Source organism: Semicossyphus pulcher, unplaced genomic scaffold, assembly GCF_022749685.1.
Source record: "Semicossyphus pulcher isolate SPU_LCO1_2020_fin unplaced genomic scaffold, fSemPul1.0.p SCAF_11, whole genome shotgun sequence".
Taxonomy (NCBI): domain Eukaryota; kingdom Metazoa; phylum Chordata; class Actinopteri; order Labriformes; family Labridae; genus Semicossyphus; species Semicossyphus pulcher.
Genome location: NW_027211615.1, coordinates 4,726,417 through 4,748,797, shown reverse-complemented (window position 1 = coordinate 4,748,797; position 22,381 = coordinate 4,726,417). Strand labels below are relative to the sequence as shown.

The 22,381-nt window shown below is 42.6% G+C and overlaps 1 protein-coding gene across 2 annotated transcripts in view; it reads right to left on the bottom strand.

The window, feature by feature from the left end:
* epha7 (eph receptor A7) overlaps positions 1-7,617 on the bottom strand; it is a 91,209-nt gene extending 83,592 nt beyond the window's left edge. For both annotated transcript variants that reach the window (XM_069656466.1, XM_069656458.1), the window contains exons 1-3: positions 7,534-7,617; positions 5,933-5,997; positions 4,742-5,411 (exon numbers count right to left, since the gene is read on the bottom strand). In XM_069656466.1, the coding sequence (XP_069512567.1) occupies positions 4,742-5,345 (604 nt within the window). In that variant the 5' untranslated portion in view covers positions 5,346-5,411; positions 5,933-5,997; positions 7,534-7,617. The remainder of the gene's footprint in view (positions 1-4,741; positions 5,412-5,932; positions 5,998-7,533) is intronic.
* Positions 7,618-22,381: the final 14,764 nt, after the last annotated feature.

Genomic DNA, 22,381 nt, shown 5'->3' with positions numbered 1-22,381 from the left:
TATCTATTGTTCATGAAGACAGCTTCATCTGGAATCCAACACGCATCCAACAAGCATTGTTCGCTTGTCTTTAAAAGCGTACTATGGATTCACTATGTCTTTGTTTCCCACCTACATGCAGCAAATAAAGAGCGGAGAAGCTATTTCTAGAGATATTTAAAGGGAGAGTCTGCTCTAATTACATAAATCAGGCACATTTTTTAACTGTCATAAAAAAAAGCTGAACAGTTCAGGTGAGATTTCCAATGTATTCCTGTTCATCGTAAACCTGGCTAAGCCCATGTCCAATTTCATGAGATGATTCTGTAAACTTGTCGGGATATAAAAGGGAAAGTCTGATATTATAACAAAGAAAATGTGAAAGAATCTTTAGTTTTATTAAATATCTCCACAGTTTGTTTGTTTCTTGCCCAATATTAAAGACACCGTCCTTGGTGTTATTCTGTACAAATTGTGAGACAAGTTGTTTGAGTTCAGGGTTCTAGCTAAATATCCTTTGTGTCCGGACTGTTGGCTGGACAAACGAACACATTCAAAGCTACAGCTACGTGTTGAAGGGTTATGGAAACATCTGACTTCCACCTTTATAGTAAAAAACAGTAAAAACAAATGAGCAGAGCCCACGCTGATGTCTTGCTGTAAAAACGTTGGTTCGATCCAAAACAAAGAAAAGCGTCAAATCTTTACAAAAGCTGGAAGCAGACAATGTTTGCCATTTTACTTGATGTATGACTTGGATTATTAATCCTCCCCCCAGTGATCCATTTGAGGACACTGCCAGCTGTATTGGTAGAAACATCCTGAGCAGAGCGTACTACGCGTGTGTGTGTGTGTGTGTGTGTCTGCTGCTACCTGCCAGGCTGAAACAACAAGCAGGAAAAGCCCTGAGCTGTGGAAGAATGCTACCATTCACAGGCAGCCGACAGTGGCAGCGACAGGACGAGCTCCCATCCATCACCAATTTATTTCAATCTTGAGTGATTTAGGTCCATTTGGGTCTCCTGTGGATCTGGCGCACACCTGTCATTTGCATAATTAAGCTCTGCAGCAGTTGTAAAGACGGCCATTTGGTGAATTAAATTCACACCTTATCAATCAGGGGAGCATCCTGATGTATGAGGACCTCCTGACTCTTGGCTTCCTGGCCTTGTTTGAAATGCTAAGTGCATCTTTTTCTCCAGGCCGGGCTGCCCGTGCCGCCTGGTGGCCTCCATACATGTTAGCTGTCGTGGTCAGACCCCGACTGCTCGGCCCCCTTTCCCTCAGGGGGCTCAATCATCAATCAGTCTCCAACTAACTTCTGTCCAACTCCCTGACAGTGGAGATGGATGGAGCCAGCGTCTACAGGATGCTGTATCCTCTCATTAATTCTCTTGTTAGCATGCACCGATAGCAGCCTGATACGGACGGTTTTATCCAGCAGACAGAGGCCTCTCCTCGCGTCTCTGGTCGAGGGTCAACAGTTAATCATTTCTCAGGCTTGGTTACTTAGTACCACAATGATGGGATGTGTCAAAATCGGACAACATACATTCCCGGGATTGAGCCAAACAAAGACGGCAGTGTCCTCCCACAAGGGCCCTCTCTCTGTCCAAACGACTCTGTGGCTCCGCTGCAACCAGCAGCCAGCGCTGAACAAGACCAGCGGATGAATGGGCGCTATTTTCACAACACGCACTGCTCGCTAAAATGAAGGCCCGCGCAGGCTGCGGGGACACTTCAACTGGCCTTTTTCAACACCCATTACACTGAGAGCAGTGAACGCAGCGGGCGGAGAAGAAGAGTGACATTTACTGCCACAGATTGCCACACAAAGAGTTAAAGAGAGACACAGAGGGGGGGTGTAGGGGTGAGAGACAAGGGGTCCCTCTTTGCTGACGGTGATGAATGAGTGGATCACAACACGTTTGGGAGGAGGCCTTTGCATCCACAGAGGGGGCTCCTCAAATGACATGACTGACAGCTCCAGTCACTCACTCCACCTGCACCGCCCTCCGGCTGGTGTTTTACTCGGCGGCCATGTTGTAATCATAGCACACTGCACGTACTAAAATAGGCCAGTTAAGAACTGTGTTAAGGAGCAGCATGCCTCAACAGAAGCGCCTGTCTGATCACTCAACAGCGTCTGAAACCCTCGGCCTCCGCAACTTTCCGATGTCGGAATTTGGGAGGTCGAGTCCCACAAGTGGAACGCTTTTCTATTTAAACACACGGGAAGAAAAAATGTTCATTCAGCAGCTTCATGAAGCGACATGTTGTTTATTCGCTGGCTCATCATAAACAGGCAAAATCCTACACGTCACTGAATGTTTGCTAGCGGTGTTAGAAAATATCCAAAGCGTATTTATTCTCAAAAAAGCTATGTACCAGTTAATCATTAATTGTTACACACAAAGATTTCTATAACTGAAGAGAAGTGTAAATTATTTTGCTGTTACAAATGCACAAAAAGTCGCCGGTAATATTGGATGCACTGTGATCAATACAAATGCAGACTGTTCTGAATGTACAAAGTTGTCTTAAAACTACATTTTTTAAAATTGCAATATATTTCCTCGCTCACAATATTTCGCAAAAATATGCAATCATAACCGCTCTATTTTTCGCAAGACTCTATGTTTGCATTAACTAATAAAAGTGTTCCCCTTTCCCCAGCCGGAATCATCTGCATCTCTCCCCCTCTCTGCGACAGCAGGCTTCCCACCCCGTCTAACACTCTGGCCGTTCAAAACAGGTACAAACACTTTAGTCATTGTGTTTAAAACACATTTAGTTTGTTGGTGGTGTTAGAGTCCCGTGTGAAACAAAGTCACTAACAGTTGTTAAACCACAATGATGTGACTCCTCAAACATGTAGTTTTTGTGCCTAAACCGGCCACAAAGACGTTTAATGTTAAGCGCTTGTAATACAGGATGAAAAGAGGCCTTTAAAGAGAAGCTGAACTCACACTGCCCTGAGCCTCTGCATGAGACACAGAGGGAAAACGTCCGTGTTTGACACCTTAGGATGAGAACGCTTTGACTAGTTTGTTTGCAGAATAAGAAGCCTTCAGCACCACTACAAGGCACCATTACAGAGACGTGCTTTCACACCACTAAGACGGGCGACTGCGAGGTCCAAATGCCAGGACTTCACATTTTCACCGGCGGTCACAGCCACTTGGACTCATTGCTCCGCTGTTCGGCTGATAGAAATACTTTGAATAGCTTTTAGATTGTGCCGAGGGGAAACTACTGAATGGACAATTTAATGTCAGTGGAGCTGCTGGAAGAAGTGCTGATGGTGCACCGTGATTCTCATTTTATTTAGATTAACTACCCCTTAATACAAAGGCTTCTCATGCCTCGGTGGAGATAAAGCTCATAAAGGTGCCGTGTCAAGGCTGGAGTTTGATCCACACACACATTAAGGAGGCTTCTCCGCTGGCTTTAAACAACCTGAGGGTCGGTTCACTGTGCTGCTGCCTGTGCGTAGTTTTAGTTGACACCTAAACAGATTAATTAATAGAGAGATGCAACTGTCTTCTGCTCTGAGACGTAATAAGAAAAGGTGGCTGTTGGTGGTTGTGCGGCTTCGCTCTCCCAGTGGAAATAAATCAGAGTTTTCCTTCCACCAAAGGGCACAACTGGATCTAACATCTCTGCATATTAAAACAACAAGAACAATAAAAAGGAGCTCAGCGGGGTTGAATCAGCGATCGCCTGCTAACATTAGAGATGTAGCACAACTGAGCTGCTCTAAATTACACGGCCTAATATATTTCATTAACACCGCTCCCTCGGTGGGGTCCCTAATGGATGACAGCGTGGCATAAAAGCTCGTCTGCCAGGGACGCTCATTTGTTCTTAGATGCATTCCTTTCAGTTATTACTGGCTGCTGCTGCTCATAAGCTGCTTACATTGAGGTTAACCCCAAAAAAAAAAGGTCTGGCTGACGAGGCAGGCCACTTAAGTTCTGTGACCTAAGTCAAACCCTTTTAATCCATACTGATTTTTATCTTTCAAGTCAGGCGGCCACTGAAAATAATCCTGTGATCGTCAGAGTGACAGAGAGCAGGTTATTGTTAAGTGTAGCGGCACGGTCCGGCACCACAACGCTGCAAAAACCAGCCACAGCGAAGGGTGTGTTTGCCCTTCCTGTTAGGGCTCCTTCATAAATATCCTGAGGCCTAAATGCCACGGCGCGGCAGCTATTTGTTTTCCCTCTCCGTCAGGGTCACTCGGCCGGGGGAGAGAGACACTGAAAGACGGGCTGGACTTCCTCTAAACCTCTAAACTGAGTCTTCTGCTGGTGATTGTTTTGGTTCGCTGCCAGTGAGAGCGAGAGGCGAATTCAAGCTGAGGCGCTAAACTCAAGTTATTATTTAATCCCAGTGTCAACACAATCATGGCCATAAATTAAGAGCCTTGTAATCAATTAACGCGGATTCCAATTATTACTGTGCGGATGTTTGGCCTCAATACTTTATCCATCTTTACTGCTGTCAGATCAGCTGCTTTAATCCCATTTGCCAACAGAATTATTCAGCCAGCGAAGCCTAAATTGTCATTTACCTGCTTTGCATAATCAAATCATAAATACTCCCCAGTTTATTGCCTTCTTTTTTCCTGGCACACGTTTAGTTGTGTTTAATAGAGGAGAGGATGCTCCTGACTGATTTCTAAATTGTACAGGGAGAGACTCTGGGAACGACTTCTAAAATGTGTAGCACTTTGATCAGGACAAGAAAAGGTACTCACGTTCACACGCGTCTCCTTTCTGGTGGAATCCAGCTTTGCATATACATTTCCCAATGGGCACCAGCCATTCCCCTTCAGCGCTGCAGTGCATCTTGGGGGAGTTGTCGGCCTCCTCCTCTGCGTCGCTCACGCACATGCCCTCGACCTCCACCAGCGAGGAGAACTCTGATCCCGTCACAGTGTCTGGGAACGTGGCCAGGTTCTCGATGATGGACCAACACTTCTTGTAATACACTTTGACAGAGACCAGCGCGATACACGCCCCGACATCCTGGAAGGCCAGGTAGAAGCCCCGCCTGGACAGGGGGCCAATTATGCGCACTTCTGTATTCAGCTTCATCTTCCTCTCGCCCAGGTCACCCTGGGTGAAGCTTTCATCCGCCGCAATCGTGTCAATTTTCACATACTGGTTCTCCCGTAGGCTCCTGCCCACCTCGGAGTCCGTTTCCTGGTAATACAGGTTGAACGTCTCCTTGCAAGTGCCCACCACTCCGGGTAGGCTGTTACAATCCCTCAGTGTGAATTTCAGTTCCACAAAAATTCTCTGGGCATTGCCCTTCTCTATCCAGTTAGTCCGAAGCCAGTTATTCTGATTGGGCTCCATGACTTGGCAAACCTGGTATGTGCGAATGGGTGTGTAGTTCTCGTCCAAGCCGCTGATCTCTTCCCACTGAAAGAAGGAGACGTTTGTAAAGAGAAAGGCACAGTGTTGGATTTATACCTCGGAGCCATCAAAGTGAAATCTAATGATTGGTAATAAAAGTGGAGGTGATTACTCTGCAGTGAATATGACAAAGGTATGTGAAATATGGTGTCTGAATGAAGGGAGATTAGCGGTTGCATTTTTATCACACATCTTTACAGGATGATGGTGCTCGGTTTATCTGCTCCTGCTCACATTATTTATTTAAAAAGTTTGTCTGCTTTTTAATCAGAGCAGCAAGTTGGAGGAGGTTTGCTTAAGGCCTTTGTGCTCTGAATGTCAAAAGCTCGGGGAGTTTAGCAGCAGAAAAACAACCTCCTGCAATCCTTTATTCTGGTTTGAACGGGGAAATGTAAGCTCCGGTTCTCTATGTGTGTTTAATGCCTCCTTTAAATGCTGTTATTCCTGTTGCAGATTAGAGGAAGCTGGGAAACATATATATAGAGTGCATGCAGCGGGGCAGTGATGCAGAGATTGTGCAGACTTACCCCATTGGGAGGATAGGAGATCCACTCCAGTTCTGTCTGCTGTGCCTTGGAGTCCAGCAGAATCACTAGTGACAGGAAACCGAGAGGCAGGTGGTTAAATCTCACCGGGAGCACGCGGCTGGGTATTTCTGATAGGCCACACATTGATATCTATAGCGCATACACCCGTGACCTAATTTCTAGCAGCAGCAGCAGCTAAAGCAAAAAACATTCAATAAGAATATACACACTGCAGCAGACAGGTCCTCGCGCCTGCGGGGGAACTTTCAGGGAGACAAATGAAGACAGTGACAGTGCGCATAAAGAGGGGATACAGGGACTCATTACGCATTGAATACAAGAACATTTGTGTAATTAAATGGGGTTTTATTTTACACTTCAGTTCATTATAACACATTTTTGAATTGGAAGTTGTTGCCTTGAGGTCAACGCAGCGGCTGCTTCCATCCCGACGCACGTACAGTACCAACATGGGCTTAAACTGAGGAATAATTTCAGCTCAAACGGCCCAACAATGAAACCATCTAATTAGCAGCGTGTCGGCAGTTTAAATCTGTGAGGGAGGATTTGTCAAAGGCGCGTGTTTTATGTTCTGGTATCGTGCGGGAAGAGCGCAAAGCGGCACCGCAGCGGCTTTTATAAAAATGAAGTTGTTTCAATTGTGCAGGCCTATTTAATATCAGCAGACAGCTCCATCATAAGGAGAGGGGGCAGCGGCCAGGACGCACCGCAGTAAAATAATAAAAATATATGCTCAGGTTATATCTGACAGAAGGTCTGCGATATCCCGCATAACAAACAAACAGCGAGGATTTTACATTTCATATCAGCTCTGACGCCCGGACCGCGCTCCGCTATTACACTGTAGTTTTAGTGGCGAGAAAATCAACGTGATATTCAGTTTTACGCATAACATCATAGCATTAATTGAACCAGATTCAGATCAATTCAAAGTGTAAATTTTTTGCTATTTGGAGTTTTTAAATCTCCTCTTAATTTTTGGTGTTTTTTAGACTTCATTTTGCCAACTTGAGCCTCTGAGGCAGGTTACGGATCCGCATCAATCTGCTGGATTTTCCTTCTAAGAAACGGGACCAGACAGGAGCGTTAGAGCCGCCGAGGCCACTTACAGGAGGAAATCACCTCCGAAACTGAGTCCACACACACGGCTCTCTCACTTCCAGCGAGGCGAGCCTGACTGCTGGGACGATCGATCCGCTGACAATACCTAGTTTGTCGTGACAGATTGTTATTCTTTAACGAGCTGGTTAGTTACGCGGATGGCGCACTGGCACTGGACTTAAATAAAAACAACAGCCCCTGCGTCTAATCCGCGTTCCGTGGCGTGCAACTGCCGTGCGTAAAAACACCGAGAGGTCGCTCGCAAACAGCCCGGGAAGCAGCGCTGTCATTCCCGCACACCGGCCTCATGTGACCGCGCTGGGGTATAAAACATCCATTTTTTAGTTAATGGCATCTAAAGAAAAAAAAACAGAGAAGAGCACGCGCGCTGTGCGCCGGATTTGGACACCTATCCGTTAATTCTGGAGGATGTCTTCCAAATGCGACGGGATGGAGCAGTCCAAACTTTAAGAACTTACCTTCCTTCGCATTCTGTGCTTCCCCGCTGTCTACAAAACAGCATAAATGAAGGCAAAATGTAATCCACAGACACGGGAGAGACCTGGAGAGCATGGTAGCAGCCGCGGATTTCACTGTAGACCGTAACTCGCTTTGCCACCGTCTCGCGTGCTTCCCATTGACGACACTAAACCGGCTCTATGTACAACAATCCGCTGGTCCCCCACTCAAATAGCGTCTGCTTGCGCTGGGAGGAGACTGTGGCTGCGGGAATGTCAGTCAAGCAGACGGGCAAAGGGATCCTCCAATCAGGACACGGATAAGGATGCGTCACGAAAAGAGAGGGCCAATAGGCGCGTGAGGTTTTGGGGGAACGCACGGCGGAGGAAATGTTGTCACAACTTGGTTTTAGATATTTTTGGGCTACTTCAGGAAAAGGGCAGAGGATGCTCCACAAACACGCTCACCACAAATGTGTCTCCTCGAGACCAAGAGGATTCCGGGTGGCAGAAACAGCTCCTCTGAAAAACAATCTTTAAAGTTTGTTGTTAAGACGAGCTGTTATGTCTCAACATGGTTAAATGATAAACTGAAAGTTTTCAGCAGACACACAAAGATTTTTTTTAGACTATTCTAACACAAGAGCCACTTAAATCAGAACCACAGTTTTTTTAGGTTTACCCGTACAAGGAATGTGTCTGTGTTTTGGTGCATAACAATGAACACAGAAGGGGAATAAAAATAATACAACACAAGTAAACAGCAGTTCTCCTGCTGTTCAGAAATGTACATAAAATAAAACAAATATGTATGTATACTGGGGGAAGTTTAGGGCCACAATGTTTGAGTTCTGTCTGCAAACTCAGAATTGAGACTATATTACTGTCAGAAAAATCTCTGACAGTATGATGACATTTAAGTAATTGAGTATTTATAAGAAATGATTTTTTTTTCAAATTAATTTTATAATTTGGATTTTATTCTCGAGAAAAAAAGTCAGAACTCAATTAAATTCTCGACATATTTCACAGGTGGCCCAAATCCTCTACTATGCATATAAAATATGTATAAATAGTTTGAGACTGTAATGACAGGTCTGTAGAGTGTGTGCGGGAATGTGATGATATTGTCCAGGGAGTCTGCAAATGTTTACAGTATGAGACACAGAGAGAGTGTGATGCAGAGAGACAAACATGCAGCGTGCGTTAATGTTACATTAAGTGACTGGATTAAAGTTAGTCTAACAGGGGGGGGCTTATTGATGAGGCTGATGCTAAGACACTGTGCTTGTGTCGTGATGTTTTAGGTCCTGATGGAGCGCGGAGAGTCTGAAAGTGTTTGTCCTGAGCAGACAGGAGACGCTTCAGGGTCCTGGAGGAGTTCAGGTCCACCTGTTCCCAAGAAGGATTACTTACAGCTTCTGTTTCTGATGTGTTTCCTTATTTCTACTGACACGACTAACTTTATGATACAAAGCTCACTGCTCATTAAGGTTTGACTGATACATTTGCAGATTTAAAGATCATTTAAGTATGAATCCGAAAGATCTTCCTTTAAATAAATGTCTGTTAAGTCTCTATCTATCGCCGAATGAGGTAACAATGGTGATTGAGCCTATGGCCCACTGATGAAAGCCTTTGCATTTGCAGGATTACAGACTGGGTGTCTGCGGCGACTTTTATGGAAAAAAATCACAAGCAGCGCCCAGTTAGTGACGCGTTTTCCATCAGCCAGCAGTGGTTGGTCTGTCAGAGAGGGTAGGCGGAGCTAAGCGGCTGCTTTTCCGGTCTCTGCAAGTGTTGCGAGTAAACAGTAATCTACTAGGGCTGAACAAACAAAGAAAAGATGGATGACTACAGATACAACTTCAACAAGAAGTGAAAATCCAAAGAAAAAGAAACAAACTCGACGCTCAGATGAAGGCAAACAGTCTAAAGAGGAAAGAGACCGTCAGCCAAGAAAATCAAGAGTTACAACCAGAGCCAACTGTGGACGTCTGGTTATCTGGGATGTGTGCACCCGCAATTGCCTTTTATTGCCATAAGGTGCAGCCAAATAGAACGAGATTACATCTTTAAGAAGCATTATTCAATGTTTGGACTGTTGGTATTTCCCAAAACTAAAAGTTGAGGAAAAGAAAGGAAACGAGGAGGAGCAACTGAGGAGGAATTTCCCTCTCAGGACAGAGCTGAATAAAACGGGTGTCACAGAGCAGACAAACAGAAGAGAGAGAAATACAATATGGAGAAATACGATATTACATGAAATAAAGGACAAAGATTAAATCAAATGAAGCACTTAACAAGTTTCCATCCGTCTCCTGAATTTAATCTGTGACAGCGTCTTTAATGTTTGAGCCAAATATAGTATCTGATGGCGAGACATTAAATGGAGTTTTTAATCTGTGGAAGGTCACCTTAAGAGAGGGAGAGTCCCACTGAGACGGGCTTGGGCACGACAGGCCTGACGCATTATTGCTCTGCTGCTTGAGAGACTCTCAGCGTAAAGACAGATCCGTCGGGGGTCTGAAATAAACAAACAAACATAAACAAAACAAAAAAAACTTCACAATTAAACAGTTAATCTAACACTTTCTTGGATGACTTGGCATATCACTTAAAATGAGAGCATGAAGCGGAGCTCATTATCCCTTCATACATGCAGCATTTGTTGCAGGTCACTAATTAATCTCCATTACCTCCCAACAAGCCAAACAGCTGTAATTATGGCCGACAAATATTGATTAATAAACTGTGTACATAAGAATGGACAGAAGCAGACAAGGACTCACTTCAAGGTTTATTTACCTCTGCTTTTTCTTGTTCTGTTTGTTTGTTTGGCCTGTTTATTATGCAGATTGCAGCTAATCCTTTTTGCCCTTCATACACAGTCGAGTCCTGCATGGAAGTGTGTAACACACGACTGTTGAATTAATCTGGATTAATGTTACTGTTATCATGAACTGTCTGACACCGTCACCACACCGGTGTCTGTCAGTGTGGAGTCAGCGTGAGTGACATGATCACAGAGAGGTTGGTTAAACTGTTTAAACTGGTTTTCAATCAACACGTGAATATTCATCAGTGTGTGTTTGTCCCCCTCAGCTTCTCCTCCTCTCTGTCAGGCACACGAAGACTTCCTCCTCTTTGAGATGTGTTACCTTAACGTTAAGGACGAGATGAAGCCCAGCAAACACTGAATATTCAACATTATCTCACAGCAGTGGAGGAATAGTCACAAAATATATAGAATTGTGTACATGAACCAAAATGTAGTCAGCAAAACTTTCAGACTAATGTATAACAATCCGACATACTAAAGTTAAGTTAATTACTTACAGTTAAACTGTGGTAGACAGTATAGACGTTTACCTGGCAGCCTCTTTGACCCAGGAGACCACTGCTCATGTTCTGTGTGAAGTTTTAAACTTTGAAGATCACACAGCAGTCCGACGTGAAGTCACAGATTCCTATTTGAGTCTACTAAGGCCAGAGGGAGACATATTCAGAGGGACAACATATTTGATAACCCATTAGCCACACTTAGACAACCGCTAACATTAGCATTCAACACTTAGACAACCACTAACGTTAGCATTCAACACTTAGGCAACCGCTAACGTTAGCATTCAACACTTAGACAACCGCTAACGTTAGCATTCAACACTTAGACAACTGCTAACGTTAGCATTCAACACTTAGACAACCACTAACGTTAGCATTCAACACTTAGACAACCACTAACGTTAGCATTCAACAGTTAGACAACTGCTAACGTTAGCATTCAACACTTAGACAACCACTAACGTTAGCATTCAACACTTAGACAACCACTAACGTTAGCATTCAACACTTAGGCAACCGCTAACGTTAGCATTCAACACTTAGACAACTGCTAACATTAGCATTCAACACTTAGACAACCGCTAACGTTAACATTTAACACTTAGACAACCACTAACGTTAACATTTAACACTTAGACCACCGCTAACGTTAGCATTCAACTGCTCCCTAGCTAACATTCATGGTTGATAGTGATCAGATCTAAATGCGTCTTCAATCTGTCCTGGGGATGTTCAGACCTGTAGTTAAGGCTGTCCACTTGTGATCCGATCTCGAAAACCACATGTTGATACCAGGTCTGAACAGGGTCAAGAAGTCTTGCAGCCCAAACCAAAGTAGATTTGGAGTACTAGAAACTCTCCGTTTAGGCATCGAAACAGCATTTTTTTTGTTTAAATAACGTAGTCCAATGACAAAAAGAAAGAAGTTAAGTTATTATATGTACATACCGATGCTTATTTAAAGACCAGCTCCAGTCATGTTTTAAGACATGTAAAATGCTCTGCTGGAAAATGACGTCTCAAACCTGCCAATCTGAAAACGTGTTGTTCAGCCTGTCCTTGGTACACTGCAGTTTAAAAGCAGACAGGCCCAGTCATGGAGATGACTGCTCATGTTGTCCCTGATGTGTCTTGTAACACATGAAGAACATCACATGGAAATGTTTACAGGGTTAAACACTGGATTTTCACTGGAGGGGGGGCTAACCACTTTACTATCTCAACTTACAGTGTAATTCTGATATTATAAAATAGAGGCTGTATTTTTTTTTTATGTTGGCATCTTAGTGATTAATAGAATTAATAGACAATAGATGGGTTGTTAAAGAGTAAGATGCTGTTCTAATTTATTATTTTAACCAGAAACGGCCTTTAAAGTTGCTTATCTACAGCTGCCTCAACTCAACTGCATTTTTTGCTAAACTTTACAAAAATGTTTTTCTGGATCTTAAATAACCTTTAAAACCTTTAAAAGTAATACTTCAATCTAACCTAACGTGGCAGTGGTGAACCAGCAACTCCTGCGAGGGAGAGCAAGGGAGGTAAGATTACTCTTCTTGTCAATGGAGTCTGGTGGCTTTGGAGATTACAATGTACCAACTTTTCCAGTTTAAATAAAAGCATCTGTTTGGCTAATAGGTCTGCTTCTGCTGGGATGTTCTCCATAGTGATGTCAGATACAAGCACAGGCTCCACTCTTCTTTGGACCTTCAAAGGTAAGGAAAGATGAAGGCCAGCAGACGTCTTAATACTCGTATATCCTCCCTGTTTGTCCTGTCGTCACTCTGTGAACATGCTGACTATCTGAACAAAAGCTCTAACTGTTGACTAATGTGAGACGGCTCAGTAAATTGGAGGCTGTCTGTTTCATCTCGGTGTACCTAACCTACATGCTCACTGTTTCCATGGTGTCCTCTAATTAGAGCCTTCCTGTTAGCCTCATATGGAAGTGACACTAAGCATTAGAGGTATTATGTTCAGCACTGACAGTAATGAAGCTGCTATCGTCTTGCCTTGTTGTTGCCAAATTGATTGGCTAACAGGGAAAAGTGTAAGTGTGCGACATGTCCGGAAGGTCAGCCGCCGTGAGGGCTGTGAAAGATAGCGTGTCAGCGCAGTAGCTTTCTGCCAGAGGAGCCTTTTAAAGAGGATTTAGGTTCAATAGGAGCTCCGTCATAACAGGCAACAATGGCGAGGGAGTGGCTGTAAGGAGACGCAGCTGTTACTGCAAACTGTGGACGGACACACAGCTAATGGGAGCCGCGTTTGTAGGACCCCCCAGCTGTGTAGATATGGACCGCTTCAGATGCATCTCCTTTTATCTGAATTACAGATCTATTCTAATTCTTCTGTTACCACAACATTTAAACATGAAGTGTAACAATTGCTTTTTATGGTGCAGTCAAATTCACTTTCTCATTCCCACCACAAACATGTCTTTATTCTCTGCTTCTGACCGCAGCTTTTCTCTACAACTCTATTCAGCAGCCAGACTCACCTGCTGTGAACACTCAGAAAAACAAAACAAAGGAAAGAATGTACATAAAATAAATAAATAAAGTTCTAAGTATATCTCTGTGTTTTTAAAGCCCACATCCTCTGCAGCAACTGTGTGTCAGATTCATACGGAGGAGAGATAAGTGGCACATGTTGAAAATGTATGAGTCTTTCTTCTGCAAATATATTCAAAATTCAGACTTTATTTGAAGAAGAAATCCTGAATATAAAGTTTACATTCTATTAATACAGTGAGAGTTATGATTTCAGGTGCAGAATAAAGGGTTTGAAAAATAAATAAATCTGAATTTAAAGTCAGAATTTAGCGACTAAAGACGCATCTCAGAACTTATGTACATTTTTCACACGTGGTGTTTTTGTCGATTTTTACCAGCACGTTAAAAACTAAGCAGGAATATGTCAACAAAATAAATTAAATACATTTTTTTTATCATCAGCTAATCAGTTACCTTGTTACTGCAGGGTAATTCCACTTAGTGCAACTTTTTATGATTTATCGGCGACTAAATACCCAGAACGGTCCCTTAAAATGGAGGAAATTCTAAACACAAAAATCACAGTTGTTTGAAAAAAATATCTAATGTATAAAATCATATGTGGAAATTTTACAAGGGGAAAGATTATTTTAAAGTGTACAGGAAAAAACAGGAAAAAGACCAAAAATGAAACAGAGGTCTGTCAGTAAAGCGTGGCAGCGTTTAGATTTCAGCCGAGATTAGTTTACATCAAATGTGTTTCAAGTCTCTGCAGGTTGAATAGAAACCTGAAGCTGCTGGGAAAATAACAGTCACACATTAAAACAGTATCACTGCATTCCTGCTGATAACAGAGGAATGAGGCATGATTGTATAAATACTGACACAAAGTTCTTATTACGTTTCTGAATTAACCTTCTGTTCAGTTCTTTTCATAATAATTATAATCTTTATTCCTCAGCATGAAGGTCTGAATGCTTTCAACATCCCTCAACGCCTGGAACTTTTTTTTTTTTTTTTCTTAGTTATGTCAGGGACAATACAAAGACATTGTGACAGGTTACAGTAACATGAGATATATGTATTGCATATAAGGTTTCTAGCCAAGGCTAATTTGCAACCCCTGTCCCTGGTCAGGCTTTTCCACTAAAAGGTCAGCACAAGTCATCATTAAATAGAGCACATACTTAAGTTGCATTCTAATACATTATTTTGAAATTTTAAAAATGACAAAAAATACACCTTGCAAACATTTTAAAGTGGCACATATATGTATAAAGTGTCTGTGTGCGTGATCCCACTTCAGTCATCCAGGTTTGATTTAGTTTCAGCCGGTGTTTCACCTTTTCATTAAAAGTCTTCAGATCAGTTTGTGTTTTTATTCCTGATTGTCGGGCGTTCCAGTAATGCGTTTCTTTCACTGAGAAAGATGATTGATCAAAAGTAGTTTTACACTGTGACAGTGGATATTCTATTAGCATTTGTTTTTGTGACATATGGACGAAGTACAGCGGGGGGGAATTATTTACACATTTAAAAAACAATTTAATAAAATAAAATTTGATAAAACTGTCAAAACTGAGCTGTATTTTTTCAGAATGATACAATGGTGCCAATTCATTTTTTTTATCCATTATTTTTAGTGCTTGTTTGTACAGTGATGTTTCATGGCTGACTGTGAAGCCTGGCTCCATACAGTAACACAGCAGGATAAACGTGAACATATCATGGCATGCATGAATAATTGAGCTGCCTTAAGAGGGATGTAATGTCTGATCATTCTGAAGCAGGTTAAAGTTCTTGCATATCTTTTTAACATGTTTATCAAATTTGAAAATAACTCTTTTTTTAATGCTTGTTTTTATCCTGGATCAGCCTGTAAAATAAAAACTTAACCAAGTTGCACAAGAAAACAACCATGACCAGGACTATAGTTGTTTTTTCCCCTACCTCCAAACACAACTGATACTGAATATGAAATGCATTATGTACTATTTAGTAGCTTGATGCTGGAAGCAGATTTTTACTTTTAAGCTTTTTGACGATTTATTCTGTTTTTATTCTAATCCAGTACCTTTAATACACAAAACAGACCTTCATTAAAAAAACAACAACTACTAGTTAGACTAAAAAACCCTCACGTGAAGGTCAGTTTACAGCATTAATGCAGATTAAATTATTTTAATATTCTTTATCAGTGGATACAAATTATACAGTAATGAAAGACTGAAGACAGTGCTCTCAGTCAAATGAATAAAAGCTTCTGGTCACTATACTCTGTGTTGCAGGGGTCACTTCTAGTGCATTTGCCCCCAAGAATCACAGGATTTGAAGCCGTGCCTGCCGTGTCGCAGCTGCCGGCTGAAGCAACTTGTTTGAACCTACTCGTGAGTTACTCACAAAAACATGTAAAAACTGGGCCCAGGTTCAAAAATCCGCTTTAAAAGAATGGCAGTACAGAAAGTGTTCTCCAAGTATATGCAGTATATGAAGTGAAAGTTCACATTGACCAACATTTACAATGTGAGTTCCTTCCCGGAGAAATCCGTTAAACATTCATCGAGTGTCCTCATCAGCAGGCAGCACTTAACTCCTCTCCAGAGTTTCCTCCCTGCAGGCTCGAATTACACTTCTTAGACACAGTCCCACAGACTGCTGAGATGTGTAAAGAAGTTGGAAATACTTATGTACACACTTGTATCTTGTTCCCGTGCACCTCTCGGGCTGTGTCAGTAAGTAGCGAACAAGCCGTCCTCAGACGGTGGAGCCGTGTGCAGACCGATCCTGGCATCCAGCAGGCAGTGTGGGGGCAGTCTGCAGTCTGCCTGTCAGGCCCCGGAGGAAAACACCACCCAGAGCTTTAATAGCGACCACGAGAAGCAGCCCAGAGGCCCCGTCAAATGGTGGTTTGGTTGTGCAAGCAGGCAATTTGCTTCTTTTTATAGATTGGTAATATGGAAAGGCCGTCCCAGAGGAAATCTCAAGTGTTGAAAACTCAACTGGTATTGTTGTGGGGCAGCTCAAAGCCATTTGCACCTGACACCGTTTTGTTGATATAATCACATTCCTGCTGGAGTCTGTCTGCGACTGCACTCAAGTTTTAAAATGCAAAGCACCGGAGAAAGAGTAATCATTCCACACAAAATTTCCCCTGTGTTTAAACTCACATGTGCCTTGGGTCGCAATTATGAAAATTGGTTCATCAGGAGACGCGGAAGTACAGCAGAAACGCACAATTCTTTGTGATCCAATTAGCAGATTCAAAGAGAGAAGAGTGCGGTTGTATTTATGAGCATATTTCTGTCTGGGATGTTGCTCTACTTTTTAGCTGTGTAGGTACAGCAGAGGATTGGTGTGTCTTAGTTAATGGGTCACAGGATGTGTGATATCGCAAAGTTAGTGAACAAGAAATCATAAGTAACTAATTTTTGCCGCAGTATAGAAGAAAAATATATTTTTAAGCTGTAATTACAAGAGGAACAGCAGCCAGAAAGGAAAATGAGACACAAACAGAACTAAAGGAGCCTCAAACGACTCAACGCTCTCTGCTCATAAAACACAGCTGTCTGAGCTGATGAACCCACATTAAAGACGACCATATGTAAAGACAATCCTTTTAATTACAGTTTGATATTTCCATGGAAATGAAAAGTAATTAAAGCGCTAATTAATCGGCCTTTCTCAAATAAGACTCTGCTTTTATAGTCTCATTTCAAATTATTCCAGGATCACGGCTCTTCATTCACTTTAAACTAACGCACAAATTCACTTTGAGTTAGTGAAATGTCACGGTGCTGCAGCGCGCCGCTCTGATCACTGCTTCATTTCCTCTGTCACTGCTCTTTTCTGTGCCAATGTGGGACTGTTGAAATCAGTGTTGACGTATGAAGATAGCCAGACGTCCACACTTATGGGAAACATGTGGTCAGTTTCACTGCACATCAGTCATGCGTGGCGGCGCGACTCGCTCTTCCACCGTCATTGTGTTGTTTGTTTATTTAGGCGTGATTAAAATGGCTTTCCTTTAGTTTGTGCAGAACACTGCAGTCCACACATGTGAAAACAAACACCCAGTGAAATGTGAGGAGCAGAGGAAGTCAGGAACTCCTGTTTTAATGCAAATATGTCAGTCATAATACTTCAGCTACATGATGAGACTGTCTGCACCAAAGATACGACAATATAGGTCTTCTGTGCAACAGGTAATTGTGTTGCATATTTACATTTTTAGTCAGATGGTGACCTTAAGCAGCCCTTTGTAACAATCGCTAGAAAAAAGCAGAATGCAGGTGACGTAGTAAAAAGGGGCGTTTGGGTGGAGTAGATCCAGTAGACCGAAGTTGAAGTCAAATGTTAAACCAAAAGTCAACAAAGGCCGATTTTTGGCCCGATTCCCCCTTTCCAACAATCGTAAGCAAAGTCCTGGTTTTTTAGTGGTTCTAAAGATTGTCATGTCAGATGTTCCTGTGGTGTCAGGGATGTTAAGAGTGATTTTACTTCCCTCGATTTGCTCAGGAAAACGTTGCTGACTGAATTTTCAGTAAAAAGTCCAAAAACTATCATCGCCAATTCTTCCTGCCTGTCGTCCGCCATGTTTGTTTAATCTAAAGTCTCGTTTGACCACGAGAGATTTTTTGCAAGATTTGCAGCTTTGAGAGTCAGACTCTTGTTGTTGGTGGATAAATCTGTTAGTGTGTGGTGTGCTTTTTGGCGTAATCGTTGCTCTCCTCACAATACAGGAACAAAACTGTTAAATTTATGATTACATATTGTCATGTGTGGGCTCTCTCACATTTTCAACATCTGTTAAGATTTGAAAAATCTTTTAGTGTGGGCCAGGCATTAGGAAACGCTGCAGCAGGTTGTTTTAGAGGATAAGAACAAAAAATCAGATGGGCTTTAGGACTTGTTGCTATGATGGAAGGTATAGGCTGACTGCTATTTAATTATTGTTAGCCAACTTAGTATCTAGCTAACTGAATTTGGTGATATTTTCTAAATCTGCCAGTGCTGATGTCAGTGCCAGACTTTTTGGGATGTTCATAAAAAAAAGTTAAAGAGCTTCTGTCTTTGGTTGCGCAAGTCAACGGTGGGTTAGCAAGAAAGGTAAGGTGGCGGGCAGTGTTGGGTAACGTTACTTCAAAAAGTAACTTGTCACGTTACTGCGTTACCTCCTGAGAAAAGTAACATGTTAGATTACTTTTGTGTTACCAAAAATTAAACCCCCCTTGTGACTCGTTACACATGTGTGTTATATTGTCAGGACGGCATGTAGCCTACTGTACGTCTACCTTTGGATGTATTGACTCTACCGTCATTGCATAGCCTCGTTTATGGCCCATAATCTGTAACTCTGCAGCCTGATAACAGTAATGACAGACGCAGTGTTTAGCTTCAGATGCTTCACATTTGAAGTCGAGCTCTTCACAGCTGACGAGCACTTATCCTCCAGACACATCTTACATTTCACAGTCATGTTGTTCTCGTCCCTTTCACCCAAACATTCAGAATAATGTGAATATTTCCACAAAGTAAACGCTGTCCTCTCTGACAGCTCGCTAGCTGAATTAGCTAGCTACACCCGCGCACTGACACAGCTGTGTTTACCTTCTGCAGGTACGCAGCGACCTGCCAAGAAGGAGGAGAGAAAGAAACAGAGCTTCAGGGATTTTCTGTTTTTTGTGGCGACAAACGGAAAAGAGAAACACGGCAAATTACTTTCCGGTAACTATGAAAAAGTGATTAAATAACTGATTACTTGAATTGCAGAACTTAGGAGACACGTCACTCATTAGAACGAAAAACGAATCCTTAAGTACCCTAATGGATGACTATGTAACGGGTTACCCTCAACACTGGTGGTGAGAAAGGGTAACATGTCAAAATCAGTGTTTTCATTTTGCCTTGCTTTGCTTCTGTTACTTTGCATCACATTAACCACTGGGTGTGATTATTCCCTGTTCACAGCCGTCGTACTTGGCTACCGAGACGTTAGCTGTAAGCTAGCTAGCATAATACTCACCCACCGTGTAAAGAGAGTGCATCTGCGCTCCTGGTGAGTTCTGATATCAGTCAGTCTGTTTTCCTACAGGCTATCTTGTGCTTTTTGTCTCTCTGTATTCATGAATTGAGGAGGAGAAAAGTAAAAAACATTTTCAACTCATGCTGGCACATCCATGCCTCAACACACACCTCACTTGGGTCAAAGTACTACCTCTGCTGTATAAGAAATCATACCACTTCTAAAAGTCTTATTGATATTCCCAATGATGATTTTTTTTAAAGAAGGTATTGACTTTACCTGATTTATTGGTTAGTTTGGATATTTTTGCTGTTCTGACTAAACATTAGTCGTTATAGGAAAATGAATAAGTGGTTGTCTAATTTATTGATTCAGCGCTGGCCATCTGGAGTTCCCCCGAAGATGTCAGAGCACAAATGGAGTCACAGTTTAGTGGCAGGATTGTACAGCTGCTCCTTCAGCTATAAATCTCTCTTTATGATGTGAAATAGGATTAACCAGGCTCCACTGGGCTCGTCTCACCCTGCTCAGGTACTGAACACATCAGTGTGTAAGGTACACTGTTTATCACCCAGATCCAAATGTAGCAACAGTGTCCCGTTACTGAACTCTCTCCTATAAATGAACCTCCTCTGTGAGATTCGGCGGGGTTCAGGGTGAGGAGTCAGTTAGCGTTTCCACTGCGTGAAAGAGAAGAAGGTGGCCCCCTTGAATCTTAAGGATGCTCAGCAGAAAGGTGTTTTATTTCACTGTTTCTCCAGCTGCCTGTGCTGCAATGCTGACAGCCTCCAGTTTGGGCGATGTTTGGCCTGCGTCTCCCCCGGGCAGTCTGTCCAACGGCTGTCCTCCGCCCAGACACAGCCGTCAGCCGTGCTGACTGTCTGGCACTCGAGACCCCTGAGAAATAGATGTCTTTTTTTTTTTTCACAATTGCTCTTTAATCAGCTGCCTGCACAATGGGCCGGCCGCTTTAACATGCAGCTGAAGCTGTTGTAGGATTTGGGGAAATTAAATTCTGTGTCCAGCTCTGCTATCCAACGTCTGATTTTTGCCGCTGGAGGAAAAGTTAAACCGACTGCTTTTATGGTCTTTGTAACATCTTCCAACAGGAAAAGGCCAGTTTGAGTTGACTGCATTGTAGTGAAGCACACAAATTACCATACCAAATGGAATGCAAATATATGAATGTCCCTGGAAACACCAAAAAAAAACATGCGGTAAGGTTCATGAACTGTGTGCTTTTGACTCTGTGCTTGAGACATTCAAGTATAACTGCGAGGCAAAGCATGAAAACACAACCTTTAACCATGAATGGTCAAAGGAAAACAGACTGAAGTTTCAATTTGAGAAAAATCTCCAACGCAAGTTTAGTGTAAATGCAGAGAGCAGATATCAAGATGAAAAGATGTGGTGCTTTGAAGGCCTGCAGGGTGTGGAAACATGATTCAATACTGGAATAAAAATTTGACATAAATTAACAAATATGAATAATGGCTGTAACTTACAGTATGTCTTTCTGCTGTTTGTCATGCACCTGTGTCTGTACATTTCCTGTCCTTAATTCTTGAATAATTCCAAATAGTAGAAGTGCTGTTCTTTTTCAATCAATCAATCTTTATTTATATAGCACCAAATCACAGCAGATATCTCATGACACTTGACACATACAACAGGTCCAGAGCAGCTCTTTGATATATTATTTACAGTGATCCAACTTATACATTGGCATCAGCAAAAAATAACTTCTAAAAGGCAGGAAACCTGGAGCAGAACCAGACTCATTGATGGACAGCCATCTGCCTGGTGTCTCAATAATAAGGGTGTTATGGCCGGGTCTTTGTGTTTGGACCACTGTAGCAGGAGACGGACATGGAGAGCAGTTTAGAGGTTTTTAATGAATTAAGTGCAGGCAAAATGATCAAAAAACAGGAAAAAGTAGCAAAAATGGCGAAACCAAAATGAGCCAGGTGGTGGTGGCTGGAGGCTGGCTGACCACTGAAGGCAGAGGGCAGGTGGGACTGGAAGTCTGACGAGGCAGCCGGGCACGCACGCTGGAAAACCACAAAAGAAAAGCTGTTAGCTACAGCAAAACTAGGACTGAATAAAAAGCTACAGGTAGCAGAAGAAACACTGGAGGCAAACATACGAGCGACAGCACTACCCAACGACACGGAATTATCTGGCAGAGTGCTGGAGTCTTGACCAGTCTTTTATGGAGCAGGTGATTGCTGTAGGATTGAGAACAGGTGTACCTCTGCTGCAACTCCAGAGGAGAGAGAGAATGAGACAGCCACGCCTCCCACACACTGAGGGAAAAGGTAACAATGAGGAGGGAGAAGAGGAGAGAAAAACAGAGCCACAGAATAAAAACAGAAACAAAACCCAAGAAGACCCCAGACCATAACAAAGGGCCTGCGTTTTGTTGCGCTGGCAGCACCTATTTTCTATACAAATAAATGCAGTTCAGCGTCCTCAAAAACGTCCTGGGCGTCAGCTGTTTTTGTCACTGCGCTCACAATTAAAAATAGTTCCAACTTTTGGAACATCGCCACGTTGGTCAATGTGACTTCTCACTCACCGACCAATCAACATAGATGAGGATTACGACATGTTTGGCAACATCAATGGCAGAGTAGAAGCTAATCCTTTCGTTTTTGCGAGGGTACAATTTCCAGGTGTAGAGATGCTGCTAATGCCAGGACACAATTCTTTTCATTGTTTTTATGTTTTGTTTGTAAAATGTTCTTGAATAAAAGCAAATATTAAGCATGCAGAGCAATTTAACGGTCACTTTTGTAACCTAGCAACAGTAAGCATCGATGAGAAGCAACCTGAAATTAAGGTTGTGGGCGCTGCCAGCACAAAAACTGCCGTTAGTGGACACAGGCCCTTAGCCATTCATGACAAAGCACACAGACGTGCCGAATGGCTCACAATAAGGTCTTCATCAGCCATATTGTCCTCACCCTTCTCTCCTTCCTCATTCATTATAATGCTAGCTAACCTTTCA